The 25256-nt window shown below is 39.1% G+C and overlaps 1 protein-coding gene across 4 annotated transcripts in view; it reads right to left on the reverse strand.

The window, feature by feature from the left end:
* BABAM2 (BRISC and BRCA1 A complex member 2) overlaps window positions 1-25256 on the reverse strand; it is a 410927-nt gene that overhangs the window by 182233 nt on the left and 203438 nt on the right. For all 4 annotated transcript variants that reach the window (XM_040224352.1, XM_040224354.1, XM_040224353.1 and 1 more), the window contains one exon: window positions 15944-16053. In XM_040224352.1, the coding sequence (XP_040080286.1) occupies window positions 15944-16053 (110 nt within the window). The remainder of the gene's footprint in view (window positions 1-15943; window positions 16054-25256) is intronic.

Consider the following 25256-nt stretch of genomic DNA (forward strand, 5'->3'; position numbering starts at 1 on the left):
TCAAGCAACAGGCTGGGCTAAGGATGCTATATGTCCTGCCCTGCCCAGGACAGGACCACACGACAAGACAAAGAATAACATCCACATGAGAAAATGTGGCATGTTACCAAAAGAAGTTCCTAATGAGAAAAATCATTTTTAATGTACTTCTTTTTTAAATTAAAAATTTTTAATGTACTTGTTACCACTTGTCTTTTCTCTTTAAAAAATGAAAGATAAAGAGGAAGGGGGCAAAAAAAATCTAAATAATATTTTTAAAGTTCTTAATCTGTTTAACGAGTGTGTTAAGCCAATGATGTAAAAGTTAAAAATGACTCGTTAAAATGAAGAAGGAAGCGACTTTAATTTCTAAGAAAGGACAGACAGGACTCCAAAAAGCTGGTGGGAGTAAGAGGCTCCATGCCAGGCTTAACAGGGTAAAGCTGCCCTGAGGCCTACTGTAATCTTTGCGTTCAGAATTCGTCAGTCCAAGGTCAGGGTCCGGATAGGCCCTCTCTTCACTCTGCAAGTAACTGAAACTTTCTAGTTGTTGTGTATGCAAGCAACAGTGATCATGCAGAGGAACAGGGATTATGTGCAAAATCCTCCTTTCAGATTTCCAGAAAGGCCCAAATGACAGGCAGATCCTCAGATCCCACTTCATTCTGCAACCAGCCCAACTCAGGACCCAGACAATCTGGTCAACACAGAAGACGACTTCCTTAGTTCCATGACTCCCTTTGGGAATCCTGAACACCTCTAAATCCGGACTGAACTGAAAAGCCCATACTGACCTTTCTTAAAATTCCTAAAAATGCTGGAAATCTGATCCATGTAAGAGTTCTTAAGACTAAGACCCAAGCCAAAATCAGTACAGATTCACTAGAGTGCTGAAGACTTTCCAGACCTTCTTGTTCTGACTGAAAGCCTGTTTCAGTCTGAAGATCTCAGAGGCTGAGCAGTATCCAGATTTAATATTCAACAGGTCTAGCCTGTCAGCAGTCTGAGGTGGCCCACTGATGGTCATGGTTGTCACAGTTACCATGATATTCTCATGTCTATTCCTGTATTTCCCCCACCAGCCTATCCTAAATGAATTCAGGGGACTGATAATACCTATAGTCGTGGTGGGAAGTAACTGGAGTAGAATTTTCAAACATCGGGATCTCCAAGTATTTCAAGAGGAGGAGGAAGATGATGACGTTGATTGAGATGACAGTCATAATAACACAGCAACTTATTAGGTATCTGGTGTTTACAATATGCCAGGCACTAGTGAACTCCAGGAGTTAGAGATGGACAGGGAGGCCTGGTGTGCTGTGATTCATGGGGTTGCAAAGAGTCGGACATGACTGAGTGACTGAACTGAACTGAACTGATCTTAAAACAATTTATATACATTCTCTCATTCAATCTTAGCAAAAATTCTATGAGGATTATAGATAAAGAAACTGAGTCACAGAGATGTAATTTACACTAGGTTCACAGAACCAGAAAGTTACAGTCAGGCCATAAACCGCCATCTGTCTTATGGCCAAGCAGTGCTCTGCCTTGGTGTTTCACTAGACTTGCTCCTGATGGGAAGGGTAGGTGGGCCGGAGAGAAGTGAAGTGGCTGTTGAGAGCAGAGGGGAGGAGTATGCCTTGGCTCAACTACATTTATCGAGAATTGAGAATTTGGGCAAAAGGGCTGAATCACACCTTGGACCCAGTTAGTCTTCAAGCTATGTTAGCCTTTGGAACTAAGAGATGGGGGATCCTTCCAAAAAAATCTATAAAAATCAGCCCAGAAAGGTATACATGCAAAACTGCTCTGATCAACAAAAGTGTGTAAGGAAACTGAAGACTGACTAGGAAATATCTGTCTGTACTGAGTATGGAGTGGAAAGTAGGAAAAAGATCAAAGCTATAAATGAAGAAACACACTTTAACTAAAGTACCAAGTAAAAAGCTTTGGGCTTTCTTCCTAAGATTATGGGAGGATAGGAGGCAGACAGAGAGTGAACTGAAGAGACCCTTTCTGAATTTCAGCTTCATCATCTATAAGATGGGGGCAACAGTAGTAACCAACTTCATAGGGTTGCTGTGAGGACTGAGTGAGTTAATGGGTACAGCATGCTAAAAACATGTGACCCAAGTACTCATTAAGTATCAGCTACCATTAGTATCCAGTACACATATACACACCCACATACACACACACTCCCTTGTAGAGAATATATACTATGATTTTGATTTTTAGCTTTTTTTAAGCATAAAAATGTACAATTCTGCTCATCTTTCTGATATTTGCTCTTTTTTTTTTTTTTTTAAACTGAGAAAACTTTCCATGTGAGTAAACAGAAATCTACCTGGTCCTTTACTGCTTCATTCTATGCCAAAAGTTCTAGTCATTTTCCTACTGACAACCATTTCAGTTGTTTCTACCATCTGGGCCTTTAATGTTAAATTCTCTACTGACCAAGAAAAAACAGGGCTCCAAAGTTTATCTGTGTCCTTAAGAAAGTATGTGCAAAAAGTAAATGAAGAGTCACTAATAGAATAGAAATAACAGAAACCAATCACTAAAACAAATGATACCTACAAACAAATATTTTGAAGGGTTTTTCAATTGTATGAACAGAAGAATCTAAAATTTAAAAATAATAATACCCTCTATAGTCTTTTTTCCCAAGGAACCACATATATTGAATGTTTTTCCCAAGGAACCACATATACTCAATACATATTGAGCATAATGACTAAATCTTCAAAAGCTTTCAGTGTAATTTTCTTTAGCACACATATTATACTGGTCATGTCAAACTCTGACAAAACTGAAGTTTGCACAAAAGCATAAGATGAGAGGAGGAAATGGAAACATGGAAACGTTATCGCCATTTGGTCACAAACTTTTCTCAGAGAAACACAGCTATAAAAACGTGTTTCAGGATGAAAACTTGGCACAAAATAACCCAATCTTACATCATCCTTTTCAAAGATTGGGGTGGAGTAGGGATGGGAGGGATTAAAAAGCAGGAGGGCAAAGCTCTTTACATGTAAGAGAAAAAAAGGTTGTTGGTAAAATAGATTTTCCACTGATGTATAAATTCTTCAAATTAATGGCTTGGTTTTAGCTGAAATTTGGCAAGGTAGCAGATTTCAGTCTTTTTCAGGTATGACCTCTATTTTGTTGAAGCTGTCTATAAAAGATAATGTTCACAGAAAGGATGTCCATTCCCTGTTATGGTCCTAATTACAATATTATGTTAACTCATCATTTGTTTTGTTTTAAACTAAAGGCCTCTCCATTCATTAAAGTCATTAGTGCTGCTAGTAAAAGACAGCATGTTTGAATTTTAACCAGTGCAGAAAAAGTCCAATATAATTATTAGCCCTATATTATAAGACTCAAAATCAGACAAACCAGGATCAAATTACATGTTCTTTAATAAAAGGTCACACAGTAAAATCTGACAACATTGGTGTTCAACCTTTCCTCCAACAACAGTATAGGGGTTCCACTTTATACATTAATTTTATACATTTAGAGCTTTAGTCATTACCTACTCCTACCAAACACTTGTAATCAAGAACCATGCCATTACCTTTTGGTATTAAGTAATTACCCTTTGAAATCATGTTGTGGACATAAATCATATACATTTTTATGAAGAAGATGAGGTAGAATGACTTTATTTTTAAAACCCAACTGACTTATCATCCTATGCACATCCACACTCTGCTCTGAAAACTAAGTAAAAGCTATTATGTTCATATTAATGTCATAGACCAATTTGGCTTCCCTGATGGCTCAATGATAAGGATCTGCCTGCCAATGCAAGAGATGCAGGTTCGATTCCCCGACTCCAGTATTCTTGCCTGGGAAATCCTATGGACAGAGGAGGAGCCTAGAGGGCTGCATTCCCTGGGGTCACAAAGAATCAGCCACAATTTAGTGACTGAACAACAACAGACCAATTCACGGATCCTTGTGGAGATGGAAACATACTGAGAAAAATGAGAACCACTGGAACATCTGAGAGCAGGAAGCCCTGGGAAAGAAGTGCTGTGAACCCATAAGTTTCCTGGAAATCAAGGCCCAAACATCAGAGGAAAGTCCCAAAGTGTCAGGGCTCAGCCCCCTGGATCCTTGCTCCTGGAGCTCCTCTCTCTCCACTGTAAGCTAAACTCAGAAACCTAGGTGCTTGTATTGAGCAAAGAGGAATGCAAGTGGCAGGGTCTTCATGAATCTGTCCTTCCACTATGAGACAAAACAATGAGGTTAAAAACTGCTTCCTAACGTAGTGATTATGTTAGCTATTTTGAGAACAAGAAGGAAGTTAAAATGTACTCTTACTGAAGCAAATATTGATAAGTATGAACATCATCATTCTTAGAAAAATGGTCATTCATTATACACCCCTTGTAACAAACTTTTTCAATCTTTTGGCTTCAAGATACTATGCGACCTTAGACTTACAGGTTTACTAATTTACTGAACACTAAGCATCTGAATTCCAATTAAATGCTATGTAAATGCTGTGTGTGATATCACATATATAAAAATATGCATATGTATGTATATATACACAAATGTATATATACATATACATACTAAAAGATGCTCACTCCTTGGAAGAAAAGCTATGACAAACCTAGACAGCATATTGAAAAGCAAAGACATTACTTTACTGGTTCTTCCAGTAGTCATGAATGGATGTGAGAGCTGGACCATAAAGAAGGCTGAGTGCTGAAAAATTGATGCTTTTGAACTGTGGTGTTGGAGAAGACTCTTGAGAGTCCTTTGGACAGCAAGGAGATCAAACCAGTCAATCTGAAAGGAAATCCACCCTGAATATTTATCTGAAGGGCTGATGCTGAAGCTTAAGTTCCAATACTTTGGCCACCTGATGCAAAGAACTGACTCACTGGAAAAGACCCTGATGCTGAGAAAGATTGAAGGCAGGAGGGGAAGGGGACAACAGAGGATGAGATGGTTGGATGGCATCACCTACTCAATGGACATGAGTTTAAGCAAGCTCTGGGACTTGGTGAAGGACAGGGAAGCCTGGCGTGCTGCAGTCCATGGGGTCGCAAAGAGTCAGACATGACTGAGCAACTAAACTGAACTGATACATATATACATACACATACCTATATACATATATTATCCACAAATATATAGCACATACAAGTGTGTGTGTGTATATAAACATATATATATATATCCATTTCCAATTTATATAACCTATTTAGGTTATACAACCTAAATATAACCTGAAGTGAAGTGAAGTTGCTCAGTCGTGTCCGACTCTTTGCGACCCCATAGACTGTAGCGTACCAGGCTCCTCTGTCCATGGGATTTTCCAGGCAACAGTACTGGAGTGGATTGCCATTTCCTTCTCCAGGGGATCTTCCCAACCCAGGGCTCGAACCCAGGTCTCCCGCATTGTAGACAGATGCTTTACCGTCTGAGCCACCAGGGAAGTCCAGAGAAGAATATATAACCTATTTCCAATATATAACCTATTATGATTAATAAAATGTAAGTTCACTGAAAAGGTATTTAATTCATCACTAATAACATGAAATGCTAAAAAGTACTACTATTTTCTACATAAGTCTGTGAAATGTTTTTTAAGTTTATTTTTTACCCACACTAAAATTCACTCTTTGTGACACACAGTTCTTTGAGCTTTGATAAATGCATAGAGTTGTATATCTACTACCACCATCATGATACAGAACAATTCCATCATACTAAAATTTTCTTGTGTTGATTTTTTGTAGTCAACCTTGTATAAAAGGTTTCAACATTAAAAACAGGTCCTCACACTTAAAAAGAATGAGGATGAGTGCCTCATAGCATCAATGATCAACTTTTTTATACGTTCATGCCACCTTTTTTACACACGGATTTCTATTGTACTTCCACTCAGTTCCTGACCAAAAGGATTGAAGGGTAAAGTAGCTGCAACAATGGGATAAGAAGAAACAGTCTTGGAGGAGTTCAGACTTCAAGACAGTATGAAGGAAAAAATGCTGGAACCTGAACATAAAGTAGAATAGATAATCCTTTTTTTTTAAAAAGGAATATGCCTGGGAGATACAGGGAAAAGTAATGAGTTGGATAAAACTGGTGAGTGATTGCTTATGAGAAAAGAGAATGAACTTAGCTTTTAAGTTCAGGAAACAATGGTGGGAGGAAGGTCAAAAATAGGATGCCTAGGTTTCATGGCTAAGGTCAGTACAAGGATAGTTAAATCATTACTGAAAATAAGAATATAGAAAGAAAGCAGATTTTGAGGAAGAGGAAATGGGTAATGTTAGATGATGATTTACACTCTAGATATTAAATTCAAAGCTTCAGTGATTGTTCCAGCATGAGATACTGTAGAAGGCAATTAACAATGCAGAAATGAAACCAAGAACAGTGATCCTTAAACAAAGTTTATGAACTGATTTTAGGGGCAGGTGTGGTACTCTCAAAACTGCATTTGAACTTTTTGCACCTGTATATTTCCCTGGATAAAGTCCATGGCTCTCCAAGATTTTCAAAGAGGTCTGTATCAGTCTGCTATTCCTTTACACATGATGTGTCTATTTCAGATACTTTACATCTTTGCTATTCAGAGGATGTGTATAGATGTCAATTTCTTTTTATTTAGGCTATTGAGATTCCTTGTATTTCCTTTATTTGGTGTCTTCCATCAGTTCTGGAACATTCTAGACCATTTTCTCTTCTGCTTTGTAATTTCTCTGCTCCTGCTTATAATACAGCTTAATGTTTTCAAGAACTATCCACTCTTCATCTCAGACCTTCCATTGAGGAATATTTTCCTACTTGTGAAATATAAATGAACACTGGCTATATGTAATGATCAGTGCTCAGAGCTTCACTGTTGAGATACATACATTTAAATTGAAAATCATAAACTTCTCACTTTCATTACAGAAAAAACTCGGCACAAAATCTTTGAGCTATTTAATGGAAAGGTGCTTGGCCTCAGCTCTTAAGTGGGGACACATTATATCTTATAGTTTAAAGATATCAAGCTAAGTTGTAAGAATATAAGCTAATCATTACACTATAGAGAAGAGAAAAGCATTTAAAAGAAACAAGGCAGAGAACTGCCCAAAGACACAAAACAAATCTAAGAGCTTAAAGGTCAAACAAGTTTAAGAACCATGTACCAGTGAGATTTAAGCTATCACAGATTTATATACATCTTCTTTCTGAAAGTCTACTGTTTGCCTGAAAAGAAAGCTAGATTAAAAACATTAATCTATCACTAACTTGGGTGGCTGGGGAGGTGGGAGTTCTGCACCAGAATGTTTCCCAAAATATGGTATTTGGGGACTGACTGATTTTTCTCCCAGAACTAAATTCTGTTCTGGTTCTTCATTGTAATGTTTCAAAGTGCAGGCTGAGCTCTTGATCTTTTGGGAGGCAGGGGCAAGACAAAAGGCCAAACTTGCTAATGAAAACTTGCTGAACTTACTCTTCAGAATTCCATTCTAAGTCACGAAGAACCCTTCTGGCCCTGCTCCCAGACTAGTAAAACGAACATCTCAAGTCCCCAGAGGCGAAGATAGCTTGTTCCACTAAAACCAAATATGCATCTCCTGACAGCTGGTTGTCTTAGCATATTCAGGACTATATATTTATCAAAGGCAAAAAAAAAAATCTCCAGCAGCACAATATTTCTTACACGATTATCTCTGTGACTCAAGTAAACATAAGTAAAGCTAAATTAAACCATATTTACTATGATGTTCTATTAAATCCTGACACAAAATCACCCCAAGAGATTTGGGGTCCATTTCTTGAGACAACTGATGCAGTTTTAAAAGTTAAAGGGCAAGATTTCTTTTAAATCTATTTGTGTTTAATCGCACGCCTCTTCAATTATTCTAAAAAATCTTTTTAGCATCTAAAATGAAAATTTCCCATCCTGTTAAGATGTTGCATTCAGTATCAAATTTAAATAAAATTCACAAAATACTGAATTAGCTCACTGCTTTTAACTTATTTTATCTGGTTTATCTGAATTTAATATCCACAATCTCATTGACTCTCACCCCTAATTCTAAGTATTAATATTCAGTTCTCTTCATCCCCTTTTTCTCTAGTCCCTTTGGTCAAATTTCAGTTTATCCCAGCCTTTGTGGATTACAGGCCAGCCAAATATTTACAGTGATTATATCTGTGGCTAGGCACACCATGGGGAAAAGACAGGGAAAGGGAGGCTGGAGAGACCACAGAAGGAGGAGTTGACAGGTCATATGCAATCACATGGGCTTCTTTGTAGCTCAGATGGTAAAGACTCTGCCTGCAGTGCGGGAGACCTGGGTTCAATCCCTGGGTTGGGAAGATCCCCTGGAGAAGGAAATGACAACCCACTCCAGTATCCTTGCCTGTAAAATCCCATAGACAGAGGAGCCTGGTGGGCTGCAGTCCATAGGGTCACAGAGTCGGGCACAACTGAGTGACTAACACTTCATACTTTATATATTATATGAGATCACAAGCATATGCACCACTTCCAGGATTCAGCTGATAAGCCCCTCTACAAAATAAATTCCACCTCTCCAAAGCCAGGGTCCACAAGGGGAACAAGGCTGCTGGCTGGTCACAAAGCACAGCAACAAGAAATGATGGAAACCACTTGCATTCACAGGCACGGATATAAGGAGTTCAGAGCTTTCTGCCCCACCAAGGAGTCTAATCAGTGGGGGTTGTGGTTGAGCTCACGTGGGGACCAAGGGCAGGGCCAGCTTGGCAGGAGGTGGGCTGTGGCTTGCCAGGCTTCAACTGCTAGGAGAAGAAGCCCACCCATGAGGAGTTTATAGTCCAGGGAAACAATATGACAACAGAGGCACAACCAGGGGAGAGTACAGTCATGCTGCGGACACAGACGGTGGTGGTCACAATCACACCACAAAGGAGGTGGTGAGGGAGAAGGCCTAAGAGGACAGACCTCACAGGAGAGGGAAAGAAATTTAATGTTCAAGTATAGGAAGGAGTAAGGTATAACAGTGAAAAAAAAAAAAACTGTGTCCACAGGAAATCACACACCAAAAACCAGTTTGGCTGAACAACAGGAAATATAGAGGCCAGATCAGGGTAGAAAGACCAGATGGGATTAAAAGAGAGAATACTGTGGATGATGAGAGAGATGTGCTTAATTCAGTTGGTAACAGGGAGGCACTGGTGGTGTGGATGGAGCAAGGAAAGGACATGAAATGACTAGAACTTACTTTAAGAAGACAGAAGAGTTTTGTGCTGAATAAACTGAAGTAGCAGGGAAAGTTAAAAGGCCATCAGGAGACGTGGCAACTGAAGAACTAAAATGACAGGAAGAATGACAAAAATAAAGCCACTGTGGAGAGAGGGTTTCTAGGATCGAACAATGGGCTGCCTATTGATCTTGAGGTACAGCACTGGGCACTGAAGACCATGGGAGCACTGTGAACAGAAAGAAGGTTGCAAAGCAGAAACATCCACTCGAGGAATGGTGAGTTTCATTTCAGACACTTTGAATTTGAGGTGTCAGCTGAACGCACAGACACAAAATCTATCAAATCGCTAGAAAAACAGACCTGTAGACAGGGAGAAAAGCTGGGATTAGAAATGGGGATTTGGGGGTCGTCCACAAAGAGGTGAGGCCATGAAAGAGCCCTAGGGTGGAATCACGGGAAACATAATTTAGCATAATTTAATGTGTTGGGAAAGGAAGTAAAGACAGTGAAGGATACCAGGAAGGATCTAAGAAATCCAGCTTTTAGAGGGGAAAAGATGTATTATGAAACTCATGCTAGACTATTCACAGTAGCCAAGACCTGGAAGCAACCTAAATGTCCATCTACTGATGAATGGATAAAGAAGATGTGGCACATATATACAATAGAATACTACTCAGTTATGAAAAGAATGAAATCATGCCATCTGCAGCAACATGGCTGCAACTAGAGATTACCACACTAAGTGAAGTCAGAAAGAGAGAAACAAACACCATATGATAACTCTGAGATGTGGAATCTAAACTATGACACAAATGAAACTATCTATGAAACAGAAACAGATTCATGGACACAGAGAACAGTCTTGTGGTCACCAAAGGGGAGGATGCTGCAGGGGGATGGAGCAGGAAGCTGGGGTTAGCAGATAGAAGCTGCTGTATACAGAATGGATGAAAAAAACAAGGTCCTACTGTATAGCACAGGGAACTATATTTAATACCCTATGGTAAAACACAATAGAATACAAAAAGGAACGTGTGTGTGTGTGTGTGTGTGTGTGTGTGTGTATGTATGTGTGTGTGTATAACTGTGTCTCTTTGCTGTATAGCAGAAATTAACACAACATTGTAAATCAACCATACGTTAATTTTAAAAAATGCAAGCCAGGAATATTACCATGAAGATTAGATGGGATGGTAAATTGTAAAGCAACTTGAACATTTCAAAACACTAAACAAATATATTTTTATTGCTACAGTATTACCATATCTAATCTCTAGAAAAGCTACATCACACTGGCAGAGCCATACTTTCCAAAGTTTTCCAAAGTCCTCTCCTCAACAAGTTTATTGGAACTATGATCTCCTTCTCTTTCCCTGAAGTCTTTCAGTAATTAATATCTTTTCTTGGGTGTTTATATAACTTGAGAAGCACTAACAGAACATCAACCATGAGTCAAACACTACTGTAGGCACTTCCGTATCCCCTTGGAGTGGATGAAACTGAAGCTTAAGATGTATCTCCCTCTACAGAAGATGAAATGAGGCTCAAAAAGGTTAAAGTATCTTGAGCAAGACTGCCAGTTAGCAAGTAGAGGAACAGAGGGCTTCTCATGCCAAGTCTTATTGTGCTATTTCTACACACAAGTTGGAACTTGCCATATTTGTTCTGATCTCCCTTACTGATTATATGCAAACTAAGGGCATAAGCCATATCTCATTTTTCTTGATATTCTCTGAAGCATCTAGTAAAGGACCTTATACTGGGTCACTTTTCAATGTGTTTTTGTTGCTTGAAAGAATGAATGCATGGATATTCGCAGGCACACAGGCCTCACTAATGGTGAATGTCTGTGGGCTGGTAAGCTTTGAGTATTTATTTCCAAGGCGGGACCGTAACTCAACAACACAAAGTTCTAAAAACAAATTCTGTACTTGTGAAAGATGCCACCTGGTCCGCCTCAGGGGCTTAAGTCCTCTTTTTATGCACGGAGTGGGAACAGCACAGGGAGTGACGAGCTGGTTTTCTTCAAACCATTCCCACTAACCGGCTGCAGCCAAGGACAGGCCCACACCTTTTGGGGAAGAGAACTGTGCAGCCTCTGCTGCCATTTGACCTCTGGTGTCACCGCTGGAACTGCCATAGTCTGGGGCAGAGGTGAAGGCAAGGAAGGATTCGTGCCAGCTCTGATGACGTAACCCTACGATTCCAGCTTTCCTGCCAGGAAAAGAAGGCAACTGGTTTGGAATCTAGTTTTTCACCCCCCTTCTCCTGTTATTCAACCCAAATCTACTTTACATAACTGACCATTAGCTTTTCTTGCATACCTTACCACTTTTTTTTTTTTAATGAACATTATTTAGTGTCTAATTCAACTGATTGGCTTGGGTTCCTTTGAAAACAGATGTATGGACCCTGAAACATGTGCATTTTATAAAAGTCCCTTGTTGGAGAAGAACACAAAGTTCTCAAAACCTTTTACTCTGCCAGCCATACACATAACACAGCGAGAGAACAGAAAACAGCAAGCACTAAACACTATACAGGCGTTCAGTCAGTCATGTGTCCCGGCACTGCCAGAAACACCAGACAACAGATTTCTGAAGTGAGACTGCATTGCAGAGCCTCATAAATTATAATACACTTGGGAGTTTTCTACCCAGTGTCTCTGACAGATGTTCTCTTTTGTGAGAGCCTCTAATTTGGGGGCATTTGGTATCCATATCCCTAGAAATCTTTAGGGTAAAATAAATTTATCCCTCTTCCTATATGTGATGACAAGACCACAGAATAGCCTTTTCCTTTTTTGAGACTAGTTGATGCGAGCACAGTGCCCTTGCCTACTGCATGGACTAGCTGGGGCAGAGACATTACATCAGCCAGACTAAAACAGGTTATTTCCCAGGCTCAAGACAGCTTTCATGCCATGAAAAGTCTTTTATCAATTTTTACCTACTGTGGGTCAGGCTGTCGATCTCCAGGGCTTCTGCCTGTCAAATACAGTGCATGGGACTTGGGACTTCCTCGAAAGAGCCACAGCAGAAGCCAAAAAGTGTGCAAGCCTGAGCTAGGGCAAGCGTCTGGCATCGGCTTCGGGCGGGTTCACATAGGATGCTTTTCCCATGACTCCTGAAAGAACTCTCCAAGTCTGACTCTATAATCAATGCCTCAACAGTTAAAAGTTGACGAGATTGTATGAAACACAGAAACGAGAGCTTAACACAATATTAAATATAGTGGCAAGCTCTCCTCTCAGTTCCTAAAATCTATCCTATGACCTTGACCTTAGTGAAATGACATTACTTCTTTTCTATGCTCTGAACTCTGTAAGAGTCAGGCAAAGACACGAACAACTTTAACAACTATGTAAGCCCTTAGAAGATCATACCACAATTTGACCACTTTCCATTTTAACTGTCTCTAAAAGCTGATTTTTTACAACTTTTACTCAAGGATATAAGAACGTTTAATCATTTTCTTTGGTATTACACATGCAGTTCTATTAAGGGAAGTGAAGTGAAGTGAAGTCGCTCAGTCGTGTCCGACTCTTTGCGACCCCATGGACTGTAGCCCCCCAGGCTCCTCTGTCCATGGGATTTTCCAGGCAATAGTCCTGGAGTGGATTGCCATTTCCTTCTCCAGGGGATCTTCCCAACCCAGGGATCAAACCCGGGTCTCCCACATTTGTATCAAACAGTAAAAACATACAACCTCTCAATGATGCATTTTCACATTTTCTTGTGAAAATTACTTACTGCCCTAGAACACTGTCAATTATTTACTATTATTTGATATTATTTACCCTGCACTCCATTTGTAAAAGTATTAAAGGAATGAAAAGACTTGCTCCTTGCCCGTGAGTGGCTTGTGATATCGATAAAAACATGGGGAAAAAAAAAAGCACAACACCAACTAAATCTATGGTATGCAGATTATAAAAGTGATATAAGTTTAGTGTTGTAAGAACTCAGAGGAAGGCTGGATTAATTTTTCCCAGGGAAAATGGGTGGTAGACAGCATTTGAAAAAGTCTTAGAAAATGTATAATATTTCAACACAAAGACAGCATCAGAGAAGGGCATTTTACATGGACATAACAGTTTTAGTAAAGGCACAGAGGCAAGAGAGTACATGTGAATGTAGAAAACTTCAAGTGAAGGAGTCCAGCTAAAGGACAGGAAAACAGGATACATGGGGAGAAATGACAGGAAACTGATCTGGAAAAGTAAGCTGTAGCCAGTTCTTAACATAAAAGGGGTTGGGGGTGTAGAAAGCTAGATTTTAGAAATAGGAAATCACTTTTAAAATATACCCTTTACTAATAATTTTTCCCACCATATCTTTGATTTTAGAGTGAGAAATATTTTATTAGCAAGTTTACCTGTAAACTAGGAGCAGTCACTTCAAAGAAAAATAATGTAAATGCTAGCAAATTCTTGGCTGCAGCTGAACTGAGAATATTCTTATTACCTATATCTTGTGATTGTTTTACAACTCTCTTTTCTCATCATCAAAATACCTTCTTAGTTTAATGCATTCTGTATGTACTGAGTGGCTACTCTGGAAGTAGTATTTGCTCACATGGTTACTCATCTTCTTCTTTTCTGCCCCAATCTGTCCTACTAACCACTCACTCAGTCACTCATTCTTCTCCTGTAAACTATATCAATAATAATAACATTACTAGCTCCAACTTGCCATAGTGACAGGCATTGCAATTAACGCTTTATGAACAGTATTTAATATAATCCTCAAAAAAAAAAAACTATGAAAAAGGTATGATTACCCCTATTTTACAGATGAGGCAATAAATTCAGAGATGTTAACTATTTTGCCAGTTGGTAAGTGACAGAATCCGGGTTTAAATCACATATGCTTTACTTCAGAACCCTTGCTGTTACCACTTCACTGTATTATCTCCAATACCCTTTGGCCTCTTACTGCTATGGTTCAGTATTTTCAATTAAAAATTAAAAGATTCATTGAGTGACTGCTACTTTAAGATCCTATTCCAGGTATTGTCAGAGGTATATAAATAGATGAGAGAATGCCTGTGGGTTATTAATGCTCATAATCTTCCATATTTGAGTATAAAGAGCCATGTCTTTTATCAGTGTATAAGATGGTATGTCCATGATTCATGAATTAAGAGCAACTAAGGAGAGAGGGGTGAATGTGGATGGTGACCACATCTCAGACAGAAATCAGCCAACCCTGACTAGATGACTTACAGAGAATTTTAATAATACATTTCAAGCAGAGTCTGTAAAAACTCTCTCTGCTGATGAAAAATCTGTCCTGTCAGAAGTTCCCAACCAAATCTGCTTACAATCCATTTTCAATGAACCTCAACTTCCTTTGAAGTAGAATAAGCTACTAAAGCATTTTAGCCAACAATAAGCACATTGTGAGGTTAGTGCTTATAAGATTCATTACTGATGAACAAAGTTACTGAGTTAAAACACAAACGTAATATCAAACTACTGGTACCACATAGTCTGAATGTTGTGTAAAGTGATACAGAACTATTTCAATGCAAAAAAAAAATGTCATCTTTTTAAGCTATCTGCTTCTAATATTCCCTTCACTAACTTCTGAATAAGTTAATACTGTCAGGATATTGGTTACATTTTTACAAACAATGAGAAGAGTTATGAATACACAAGAAACTGAGTAGGATGCTGTTCAGCAGTCCTCTTTAAGGTAACCACACATGTTCCTATTTAGTCGCTAAGTCATGTCTGACTCTTTTGTGATACCGTGGACTATAGCATGCCAGGCTCCTCTGTCCTTGGGATTCTCCAAGCAAGAATGCTGGAGTGGGTTGCCATTCCCTTCTTCAGGGGAGCTTCCTGACCCAGGGATCGAACCCAGGTCTCCTGCACTGCAGAGATTCTTCACCAACTGAGCCACCAGGGAAGCCCTCGGGGACACCAGTTGAGTTCAGTTGCTCAGTCGTGTCCGACTCTTTCAACCCCATGGACTGCCAGGGGACATAGGGCTAACCTATTAGTCTGGCAAGCAGGGCACCATCCTCAGAGTTGCTATCTGGAGGGGAGACAAACGGGTTAACCCGCATGCATTAACTATTAGGGTGCACTCTGCTAGGGATGCAGGGGAGTGCTTCAGGAGCTCATCCGAGCGGCACCAGCCCCAGAGCTGGGATTCCCAGTCCCCAGCAGCCTCCCTCCTGCTGTCTGGAATGCTCTCCCCTGGCTGAAAGATCCGCCCCCACCATGTCTGCATGGTTCCCTCTCTCCACTAGTCAGTGCATGCATGCCAAGTCACTTCAGTTGTATCTGTCTCTGCAACTCTGTCAGCTGTAGCCCACGAGGCTCTTCTGTCCACGGGATTCTCCAGGCAAGAACACTGGAGTGGGTTGTCATTCCCTTCTCCAGGGGATCTTCCCAAACCTACTTGGCAGCCGGATTCTTTACCACTGAGCCGTCAGGGGAAGCCCAACCACACATACCCAGGGACATTCGTAAGGAGTCACAATTTTGGACCCAGGCATAGTATTCACATCACAAACTGCAGAGCTAAGTCTTATCCAAAGATCACTATGGCAAATACTATCTGTATTTAATCTGGAATCTAAACGCTAAATACAATTCATTTTAAGAAAGCAAAAGTCAATAAAGAGAAACCATTTTAAGAATTTAAGACTGGCAAAAGTAGCAATCACATCTCATTAACAAGAAGAATCATCAGGCTACATAAAATTATGACACCAATACTTACTGTTCAATTCGCGGTGACAAGTACAGCTTAGGGTACACCTGAGTAGCTTCAGTGTCCTCAAAACTGACAGAAAGGAGAGCCACATCTTCTCCTGGGTCTTCATTCACATCCTTAAACAGTTAATGAAAAACACAATGTCATTAGTACTTGCTCTCATAACATTTTTCTGGTGACCAGCTTACTGTCTGCTAGCAATAAGGCCAGAAGTGTGGGTCACCTGGATTCATGTTTTGAGACTCCATCCATGCTTTGCCACATATCTAGTCACTCTTTAATAGTGACAGCTTTCAAACATTCTGATCAAACTCCACCACAGTAATAAAAAGATCCCCACCAATCTTTTAGTTGTTCCCACATTCCAAGAAGGGAAAAGTGAATCTGGTGTTAATAAAGGATTAGACAAAAACATAGTTAAGTTATAGTAAACATTCTGCTAGCAAGATATACAATGTCTTATAATTTATATAATACATACAAATGGCTTAAAATTTACTTTTCCTAGGAGGAAGGTGCATTATAAACATGATTTATATTACCAGACAACAACAAAATCTTCAGATGCCCTAGGAATTTTATTATATCTATCTTAATAATGTACTGTAAGTTATTTAAATAGTGAACATCACCAAGAAACATATTACTATGAAGTGTGCCACTGTACATGCAAATGGCAGGGTGTTACATACATATCGGCTTAAGCAAAATGATCACAGATGATTCATATGTGAACCACAAGACATATGATTTTAAAAGTCTAGTTATAAGAATATTATAAGACAAAAACAAAGAAACGTTGAGAGGTTGAACTGATAATGATAAAGCTAAACTTACTGTAATTTATAATTAAAAAACAAGAATAGCAACAATTGAATGTCATAATCAACTCAAGCCAACACTGATGATATACTAAATTGTCCTGAATTAAAACTGCGGGACTTACCACTATGTGAATGTACTTTACAATCACTGCCAAGCACTGAGTATTTGGCAGACTTCTGAAGCAAATACCGAATTAGAATGAATTCTCATAGCATGGCGATTTCAATTTGAGAATAGAAAATTTTAATAACCCTTAACAATTTATTTCTGGTTGGTAAGTGGCTATAGAGGCTTCCCTATTGGCTCAGGCAGTAAAGAATCCGCCTGCAATGTGGGAGACCTGGGTTCAATCAGGAAGATCCCCTGAAGAAGGGAAACGCAACCGACTCCAGTATTCTTGCCTGGAGAATCCCATGGATGGAGAATGGTGGACTACAGTCCATTGGGTCACAAAAAGTCAGACACAACTGAGCGACTCTCTCTCTCTCTCTCACACACACACACACACAAATGGATCCAAGTCAAATACAAGTATTTAAGAAACTTAATAGATTGCACATTTTTCACGTTAAGGCACTGCTAAGAGCCAACCCACATTTCTAAATCAGATCACAAGTTCTCAGCAGACATCCTAGGAGGGTCCCAACCCAGACTTTAAGAACCACTGCCTGTCATACTTGGGATTCTCAGACATGATGTCTTTCCTTTGGTCTAAAAGAGGCCTCAGCCCAGCTTCTCCTGCATCTTCGGAAGCTGGTCCTCACATTCACCTGCTTACCTCTAGCATCTTTGATCTCCTTTCTCTGCCTTCTACTGTGTCTACAGGATGCACAACTGTGGCAAGTATACATAGGGACAGAGACTGGAAGTCTCTCCCATCGTAAAATATAAAAGTTCTTAAAAGAAATAAAAGAAATCATGCAGGTCTCTGCTTAGTTTCCTGCGTTCTCTTTGACATCTCTCCTCCTCCACTGCATAGACTGCTGCTGAAAGACTGGTCCACACTCCCTGTCTCACTCCCTCCCCTCTTCTTAACCTCCCCTTAGCCCACTCTAGTAGCCTTCTGACCCTACTTCCTACCAGGACAGCCATTAAAGACAACAAATACCTCTTGGTCCCCATCTTACTTGATCTCTAAACAGTATTTGACATGGAATTCTCTCTCCTCTGAAAATATTCCTTCTTGCTTCTAAGAAACTATATGTTCCTGGTCTTCTCTTGTCTCTTTGGCCACTTCCCCCTTTCTTTTCTTCCTCTCTTTTTTAACTTCGCAATTGTTTTTTCATTTTACATTACAAAATTCAGGCTTGTTATAACAAGTCAAACGATACAGAAGTTTTGTTGTTGTTGTTGTTTTAAAAAGGCATTTCCATCCTTGCTTTTCAAGGTAACCAATAGTAACCGTGTATGTGGCCTTAAACAGCTTTTTCTCTGATCATAAAAACATACACACACTTGCATATAAATAACTCTTTAACTGTGTGTTCTGTTTTCCCTAATAAGAGTCCTATTATACACAGGACTCTACCACTGGCTTTCTAAATAGTCACATAATATTTCACGTCATGGATTTATTTTGTATTTAACCATTCCCCTAGCAACAGACATTCATGTTGCCTGTAGTTCTTAGCCACTTGATATTGCTGCAATAAGTATCTTTGGATAAATACCCTTTAGTAGTGAGACTTCTATTTCTTAGGAGATAACTAAAACTCAGCTTGCTGGGTCAAAGGCTATAAACATTTTATATTTTAATAGATTGTTTTTCTAAAAATTCACATTTGGGCCCATGAATTTGCATCAGTATGAGAAAGAGCCTCTTTCCATTCATCCTGAGTAACTGGATGATACTGGCTGTTTCTCTTTCATTTGACACTGGCAATCTGATAGCTGGAAAATTGTATCTCAATTTATATTCAATGAATGAAGCTGGGCCATTTTTTTTACTTGTTTATAGATTATTTACATTTCTCCTATAAACTTTCCCATCAAATATTTTGCCCATTTTGCTTAAAGGTTTTTGGACTTTTTTGTTGTTTTTGTTATTGTTTATTAGATTTACTAACCCTTATCTATTCCATGTACTATAAATATTTTCTCTTTTTGGCTTCTGACTTTGTCTGGGGGCTCTTCTGACATCAGAAGAAAATTCAGAATTATATAGGGTTAAATCTTGCTAATAACTCAGAGACTGTTTAACCATTTTCTTAGTTTTTCATCTAACACTGTTACAATTTTATTTTTACATGTAGATTTGCAATGCATGTATATCTGGACTGTATCTTTAGGTGGGATGACAGAGGAAGTATGTACAAGGAACAGGTAGTACAGTGCCTGGAACACAGAAACCACTCAATGTCTGCTGAATGGATAAATCAATAAACAATTTAATGTTAATTCCTAACCTTTTTCCTCCACACTTAGTAATTTTATAAAAGTTGCTGTCACCAGTGATGTCTGGAAATAAGTACTGGTTCCTGGCTCCTGTTCTCTCCCCTACCTCCCCTCCCCAATAAACCAAAGTCCCCAGAACTAGTGGTTCTAAAAGGAAAGCCAAGATTGGGAGCCTGAGTTTATCTATCACTTTTTACTCTTTTATAGATGAGAAAGGATCCAACTTTGTATGTTCCTTTCTGTAAAGTAAGGATGGAAAATTTTAAAAATACTTATAGCCTCAGCAAATAGAAACTTTGTAATTATATGATTCTAAAACTCATAAAATATCTAAAATTAAGGGTGAAGCTGAGCTTGAAAAAATTCACATTCAGAGAGACAAATTCATTTTATAATCTAAGTGCAAACGTAGTTCCCTTTGGAGTTAGGGTAGTCACCTTCAGAGAGACAATAAAAAAAGAACTAACATTGAACTGACTTTCAGATACCTTTGCCCAACAACTGAGTTTCCTTGTTAAAGGTCTCTGACTACAAGTCACAGAACTCTGTTAAAATTAAAAAAAATAAACACTGAAAGAAATGGGGGCCACTAAAAATCCTTTTAATTAACAGCTTCATTCCATATGCCTATGAATAACTTATAATTATTTCCCTTTCCTGCTTTGGAACTTTGCATTTCACTACTATTTAAGCAAAGAACAGAAATGCTCAGAGACAGTCCTCCAAACAACCGGAATGACCCTGTTTTACATAATCAACATTTATTATCTGGCATCCTGCAAAAAGTACATGAAACATTAGTCTGAGTATGAAAATAGCTGTTTCTAGGAGTTCCTTTTATGAACTTCTTTATATATGATTTATTCCCCTTGGTGTGGCACATGAGTTTCCCCTGAGTTGGTATTTGATTTCTAATGGATACGTAAGTTTGACTTTGAGAGCTTAAATAAGCCCAAAGAGTTCCAAAAATACAAATCTACACAGTGCTGCTTCCAGTTTCTGCAGCTCTAACAGGCTTGTACATGTGTTCCTTCCCATCTGGGAAATTATAAAAGAAGCTCTTGTACCATGGTTCTTAGAAGCTAACATTACAGATGATTATTGTAACCACTAATGGCAGCATTTGGAAAACAGGGGGTGGTAACAGTGTAACAGGGGAAATTTTTAAATGTACAAGTATACATTTTCAGGGCTTCCTATCTGTGCCATTTGAAACTGCAGCAGACTAAAATGGGGTCGGGGGCAATGCCGAATGTGCTAAAGCTGAAACAAAAATACTGCCTCACACCTTTACAAAAGCATGTCAGGCACTGATATGCATATGGCGAGGCAATCATGGCTGTGATATTTTGCTGGGAATTATCAGTGGATTTGGCATGGCACTTGGTTATAGCAGAAAGGGCTTCCTGTGGCTTGCAGTGAGTAGTCACTAGATGGTGAGTTCCTTGCAGGCTGAGAGTTTTTCCTGTTCATTTTTGTATCCCCAGTGTCTGGAACATAGTAAATATATAGCAAATTGGTTGAAAAAAACTGAATTAGCTCAGGAATGACTGTAAGAGTGAGTAAATGATGGAGTTAAACAGAAAATGCTTTCTGTTACAAAGATTCTCAATATTTATCTCTTCTGTGCCTTAAGTCTATAACTAGTTCAGATTTTATCAAAGAAAACTCAAATCTGAACCATACATAAGCGAAGGATATACTGACCAATAAAAGTTAACACTCTGCTTAGGTTATAATGGTTTATTTATACACCTTTTCTCCATTGCGGCTCACTGCAATATCAAAAGGGTATAAAAGAGACAATAATTAGCCTTGGAAATGAAAGTAGACACAAGTACAATTTATCATTATGCTGTACTTTTTTGATATGCTAATTTTCCAAATGAGGAAAGCAGCCATTAAACAAGCCCCTATATGTTGATCCTAATGTAGGATCAAACCATCAATTAACTAGTTGCTGATAGAAAATATTAGCTGGACAATATATATTACAAACCACATGTCACATAGGAAGATTATAAAAAAAAATTGCATTTCTCAATTCTAAAAGTTTTACAACAAAACTATAACCATTACTAGTAAAACCAGTTTGTGGACATAAAGACTATAAAGAAGCTATTATCTCATCTGTCAAAAACAGAGTAAGAACTATTTTGAGTTATATTTAAAATTATATTAAGTAAGACCAAGGATTAATCATGATTCCTAGGGTGACTAAAAACTACGTCTGAGTAAGCACCTCATTATACAAAAGTATGAGTTTTTTAAAAGATATAAGCAAATTAAAAATTTCCAAAACAGAACCTTATTTTAAAATATACTAAATGAAGTTTGTACTCTAGAGGCCCCAGAATTTTGACGGTATAGATTTGTCATCTGCTGCTGCTGCTGCTAAGTCACTTCAGTTGTGTCCGACTCTGTGCGACCCCATAGATGGCAGACCACCAGGCTCCCCATCTCTGGGATTCTCTAGGCAAGAGTACTGGAGTGGGGTGCCACTGCCTTCTCCAAGATTTGTCATCAGATTACATAAATTTAGGTTTTTCCAAGTCGAGTTTTTTCAAGTAAGAGAATGAGACTCTCACGATGCTACCATTCATTTAACAAGCATGGAACAAAGTAAGTAAAATATATAGTATGTTACAAATACTATGGAGGAAAATTAAAGCTGGAGAAAAGGATAAAGAGTGAGGAGGAAACAGAAGTTCCAAGAGTGGTCAAGACAGCTTATGGAGACTCAGCAGTGGCCTCTCATTACTTGAGACAGGAGATTTACAATATGTCCTCTAGATTCACTGTTATATTATCAGTATAAGCAGCCCCAGTTAAAATTTGAATTGGATTCTACTAGCATTAAGACATGACAACAAGGGAATTCCCCAGTGGTCCAGGGATTAAGACTCCGTCTTGTAATGAAGCGTGTACAGGTTCGATCCCTGGCCAGGGAACTAAGATCCCACATGCTCCAGGGCAACTGAGTCCAAGGGTCGCAACTAGAGAGTCTATGCACTTTAACTAGAGAGCTGGTGTAGAACAACGAAAGATCCTGCATGATGGAAGGAAGATACCGTCTGCCACAACTAAGATGCAATGTGGTCAAAAAAAGACATTAAGCAAAAGAAATACTGTCACCCTGCTTATTTAACTTACATGCAGAGTACATCATGCAAAATGCTGGGCTGGATGAAACACAAGCTGGAATCAAGATTGCTGGGAAAAAAATCAATAACCTCAGATATGCTGATGACACTACCCTTATGGCAGAAAGCAAAGAGCAACTAAAAAGCCTCTTGAAGGTGAAAGAGGAGAGTGAAAAAGCTGGCTTAAAACTCAACATTCAAAAAACTAAGATCATAGCATCTGGTCCTATCACTTCATGGCAAATAGATGGGGAAACAGTGGAAACAGTGACAGACTTTATTTTCCTGGGCTCCAAAATCACTGCAGATGGTGACTGTAGTCATGAAATTAAAAGACGTTTGCTCCTTGGAAGGAAAGCTATGACAAACCTAGACAACATATTAAAAAGCAGGGACATTACCGACAAAGGTCCATAGAGTTAAAACTATGGTTTTTCCAGTAGTCACATACGGATGTGACAGTTTGGACCATAAAGAAGACTGAGAGCTGAAGAATTGATGCTTTTGAAATGTAGTGTTGGAGAAGACTATTGAGAGTCCCTTGGACGGCAAGGAGATCAAACCAGCCAATCCTAAAGGAAATCAATCCTGAATATTCATTGGAAGGATTGATGCTGAAGCTGAAGCTCCAATACTTTGGTCACCTGATGCAAAGAGCTGACTGACTCACTGGAAAAGACCCTGATGCTGGGAAAGACTGAAGGCAGGAGGAGAAGGGGACAACAGAGGACGAGATGGTTGGGTGGCATCACTGACTCAATGGACATGAGTTTAAGCAAGCTCCAGGAGATGGTGAAGGACAGGGAAGCCTGGCGTGCTGCAGTCCATGGGGTTGCAAAGAGTCGGACATGACTGAGCAACTGAACAACTGCAAAAGAAATATGGAAGAATAAGAAAAATGATGTACCTAAGGGAAGACCTTGGTCTCACTGCTAAGTCTCTGTCCAATAATGACACTGCTCATTTTGGAAATCAGGTCATTTTCTCTTCATCAAAGTGCTGGGAAATATATAAGTGCAAGGAAAGGCAGTTCAGTCAGAAAGCAAAATGGATACAACAGTAAGGAATCAATGGGCATCATACTGGGCCCTTTGGCCTGCTGGTTGGCTCCCGACCCTGGGCCCCTCTTTTCCATGCAGCAGGGCTTGCAGCACTGGGGTCGGGATTCTGAAAGCCTAGTTACAGCTTATCTCACCACATACTGTGTTCTTGGCTAATATTCACTTCAATATATTGATATACCATGTGAAGACAGCATTTAAGAGGGTTACTTCAGATCTGGTTTCACCAAATGAAAATGAGAATGAAACGATTCTCTCTGCTTAGTCCAGAGAAACTGGGCTACTTCTCATGTGTTTCCCTGACTAATGCTTTTGCACTTGCCATTCCTCTTATAAAAAAACATTTTCTCAGGACTTCCCTGGTCCAGTGGTTAAGACTCCACACTTCCAATGCAGAGGGTACAGGTTCAATCTCTGGTTGAGGAACTAAGATCCCACATGCCATGCCATGCAGCCAAAAAGAAAAAAAAAAAAAAAAAAGAGTTCTCTTGTGATGATTGAGAAGGGCAGAACAGGTGAGGAAGATTAAGAGGTATAAAACTCCAGTTATAAAATAAGTAAGTCATAGGGATATAATATATAGAATAAGGAATATGGTCAATAATATTGTAATAACTTAGTGTGGGGACAGCTGGTTACTAGCCTGATTGTGGTGATCATTTCTTAATGTATGCAGATATCAAATCACTATGCAGTACACCTGATGCTAACATAATATTGTATCTCATCTATATTTCAATCAAAAAATAAAGTATAATTTAAAAATGCTCTTTCTCTCCTTTTCTTAAGTGGTGTGATTTTAATTTAACTCTGTAAATTCACTTGCTTCATTAAGATTCCTTTCAACTGCACTGTGATCTATGTCTACTCTTGGTAGTTTTTACATGTTGCCTTATGAATTCCTCATGCTATTTAAGCAGTGTAGAGTTTATATTCCAAATAGACTGCGAATTTCTTGAGGGCAGGGTAGAGATCTACTTCCTATTATGTCTAATAGCCACAGCTGACATTTATTGTTTATTCAATAGTCACTTTGCTTAGTGCTTCATATACACTCTCATATAATTGCCATGACAACCTTATAAGGTAGGTACTGTTATTACACATTTGCAGATGGAGAAACTGAGGCTGAAAGTGATTAAACGGTGAAAATGCATTTTGAAGTCATGTATGTTGACTCAGAACCCAGACTTGAAGCCACAATGCTATACCCACTGACATATTGTTAGGCACAAAGAAGAGAGTATCAGTGCTCGGAGAAAAATGTAAAAAACATGGAAACCCACATGCAGAAAAGGTAGCAGAGATCTGCTGTACATGTACTCGTCCTCCATTTAGTGTCTAAATCCTGTATGCTTCAAACAACCATGAGAAACTTAACGAACCACTCCCTATTCCCTTTTTATCCCAAGAAGACTATCCTGACTGCATCAATGGGTATTCAAAGCAAATTGAAAAGAATATATGCTTATGTGTTTTAATGTTTACTTTTAGAAACTGTGGAGCAAGAAATTTAAAATTCTAAGAGTACAAAGACTAAAAGCTATAAAGATCACCATGCCAAACAAAATGTATTTATTTGACATCTTTACACAGACTCATCAAAGGAAGAAGGATGGCTTCTCTGAGAACACCGATGAGGGCTGTCGAGTTCTAAGACATAATATCAACCTTCCTTCAACTGTATGTGCACTTAGGCACATTCTATGATTAACTAGGGCTTCCCTGGTGGCTCAGACAGTAACGAATCTGCCTGCAATGCAGGAGACCTAGGTTCGATCCCTGAGTTGGGAAGATCCCTCGGAGGAGGGCATGGCAACTCCCTCCAGTATTCTTGCCTGGAGAATCCCCGTGGACAGAGGAGCCTGACCAGCTACAGTCCATGGCGTCACAAAG

This window comes from Oryx dammah, unplaced genomic scaffold (genome assembly GCF_014754425.2).
Source record: "Oryx dammah isolate SB20612 unplaced genomic scaffold, SCBI_Odam_1.1 HiC_scaffold_25, whole genome shotgun sequence".
NCBI lineage: Eukaryota > Metazoa > Chordata > Mammalia > Artiodactyla > Bovidae > Oryx > Oryx dammah.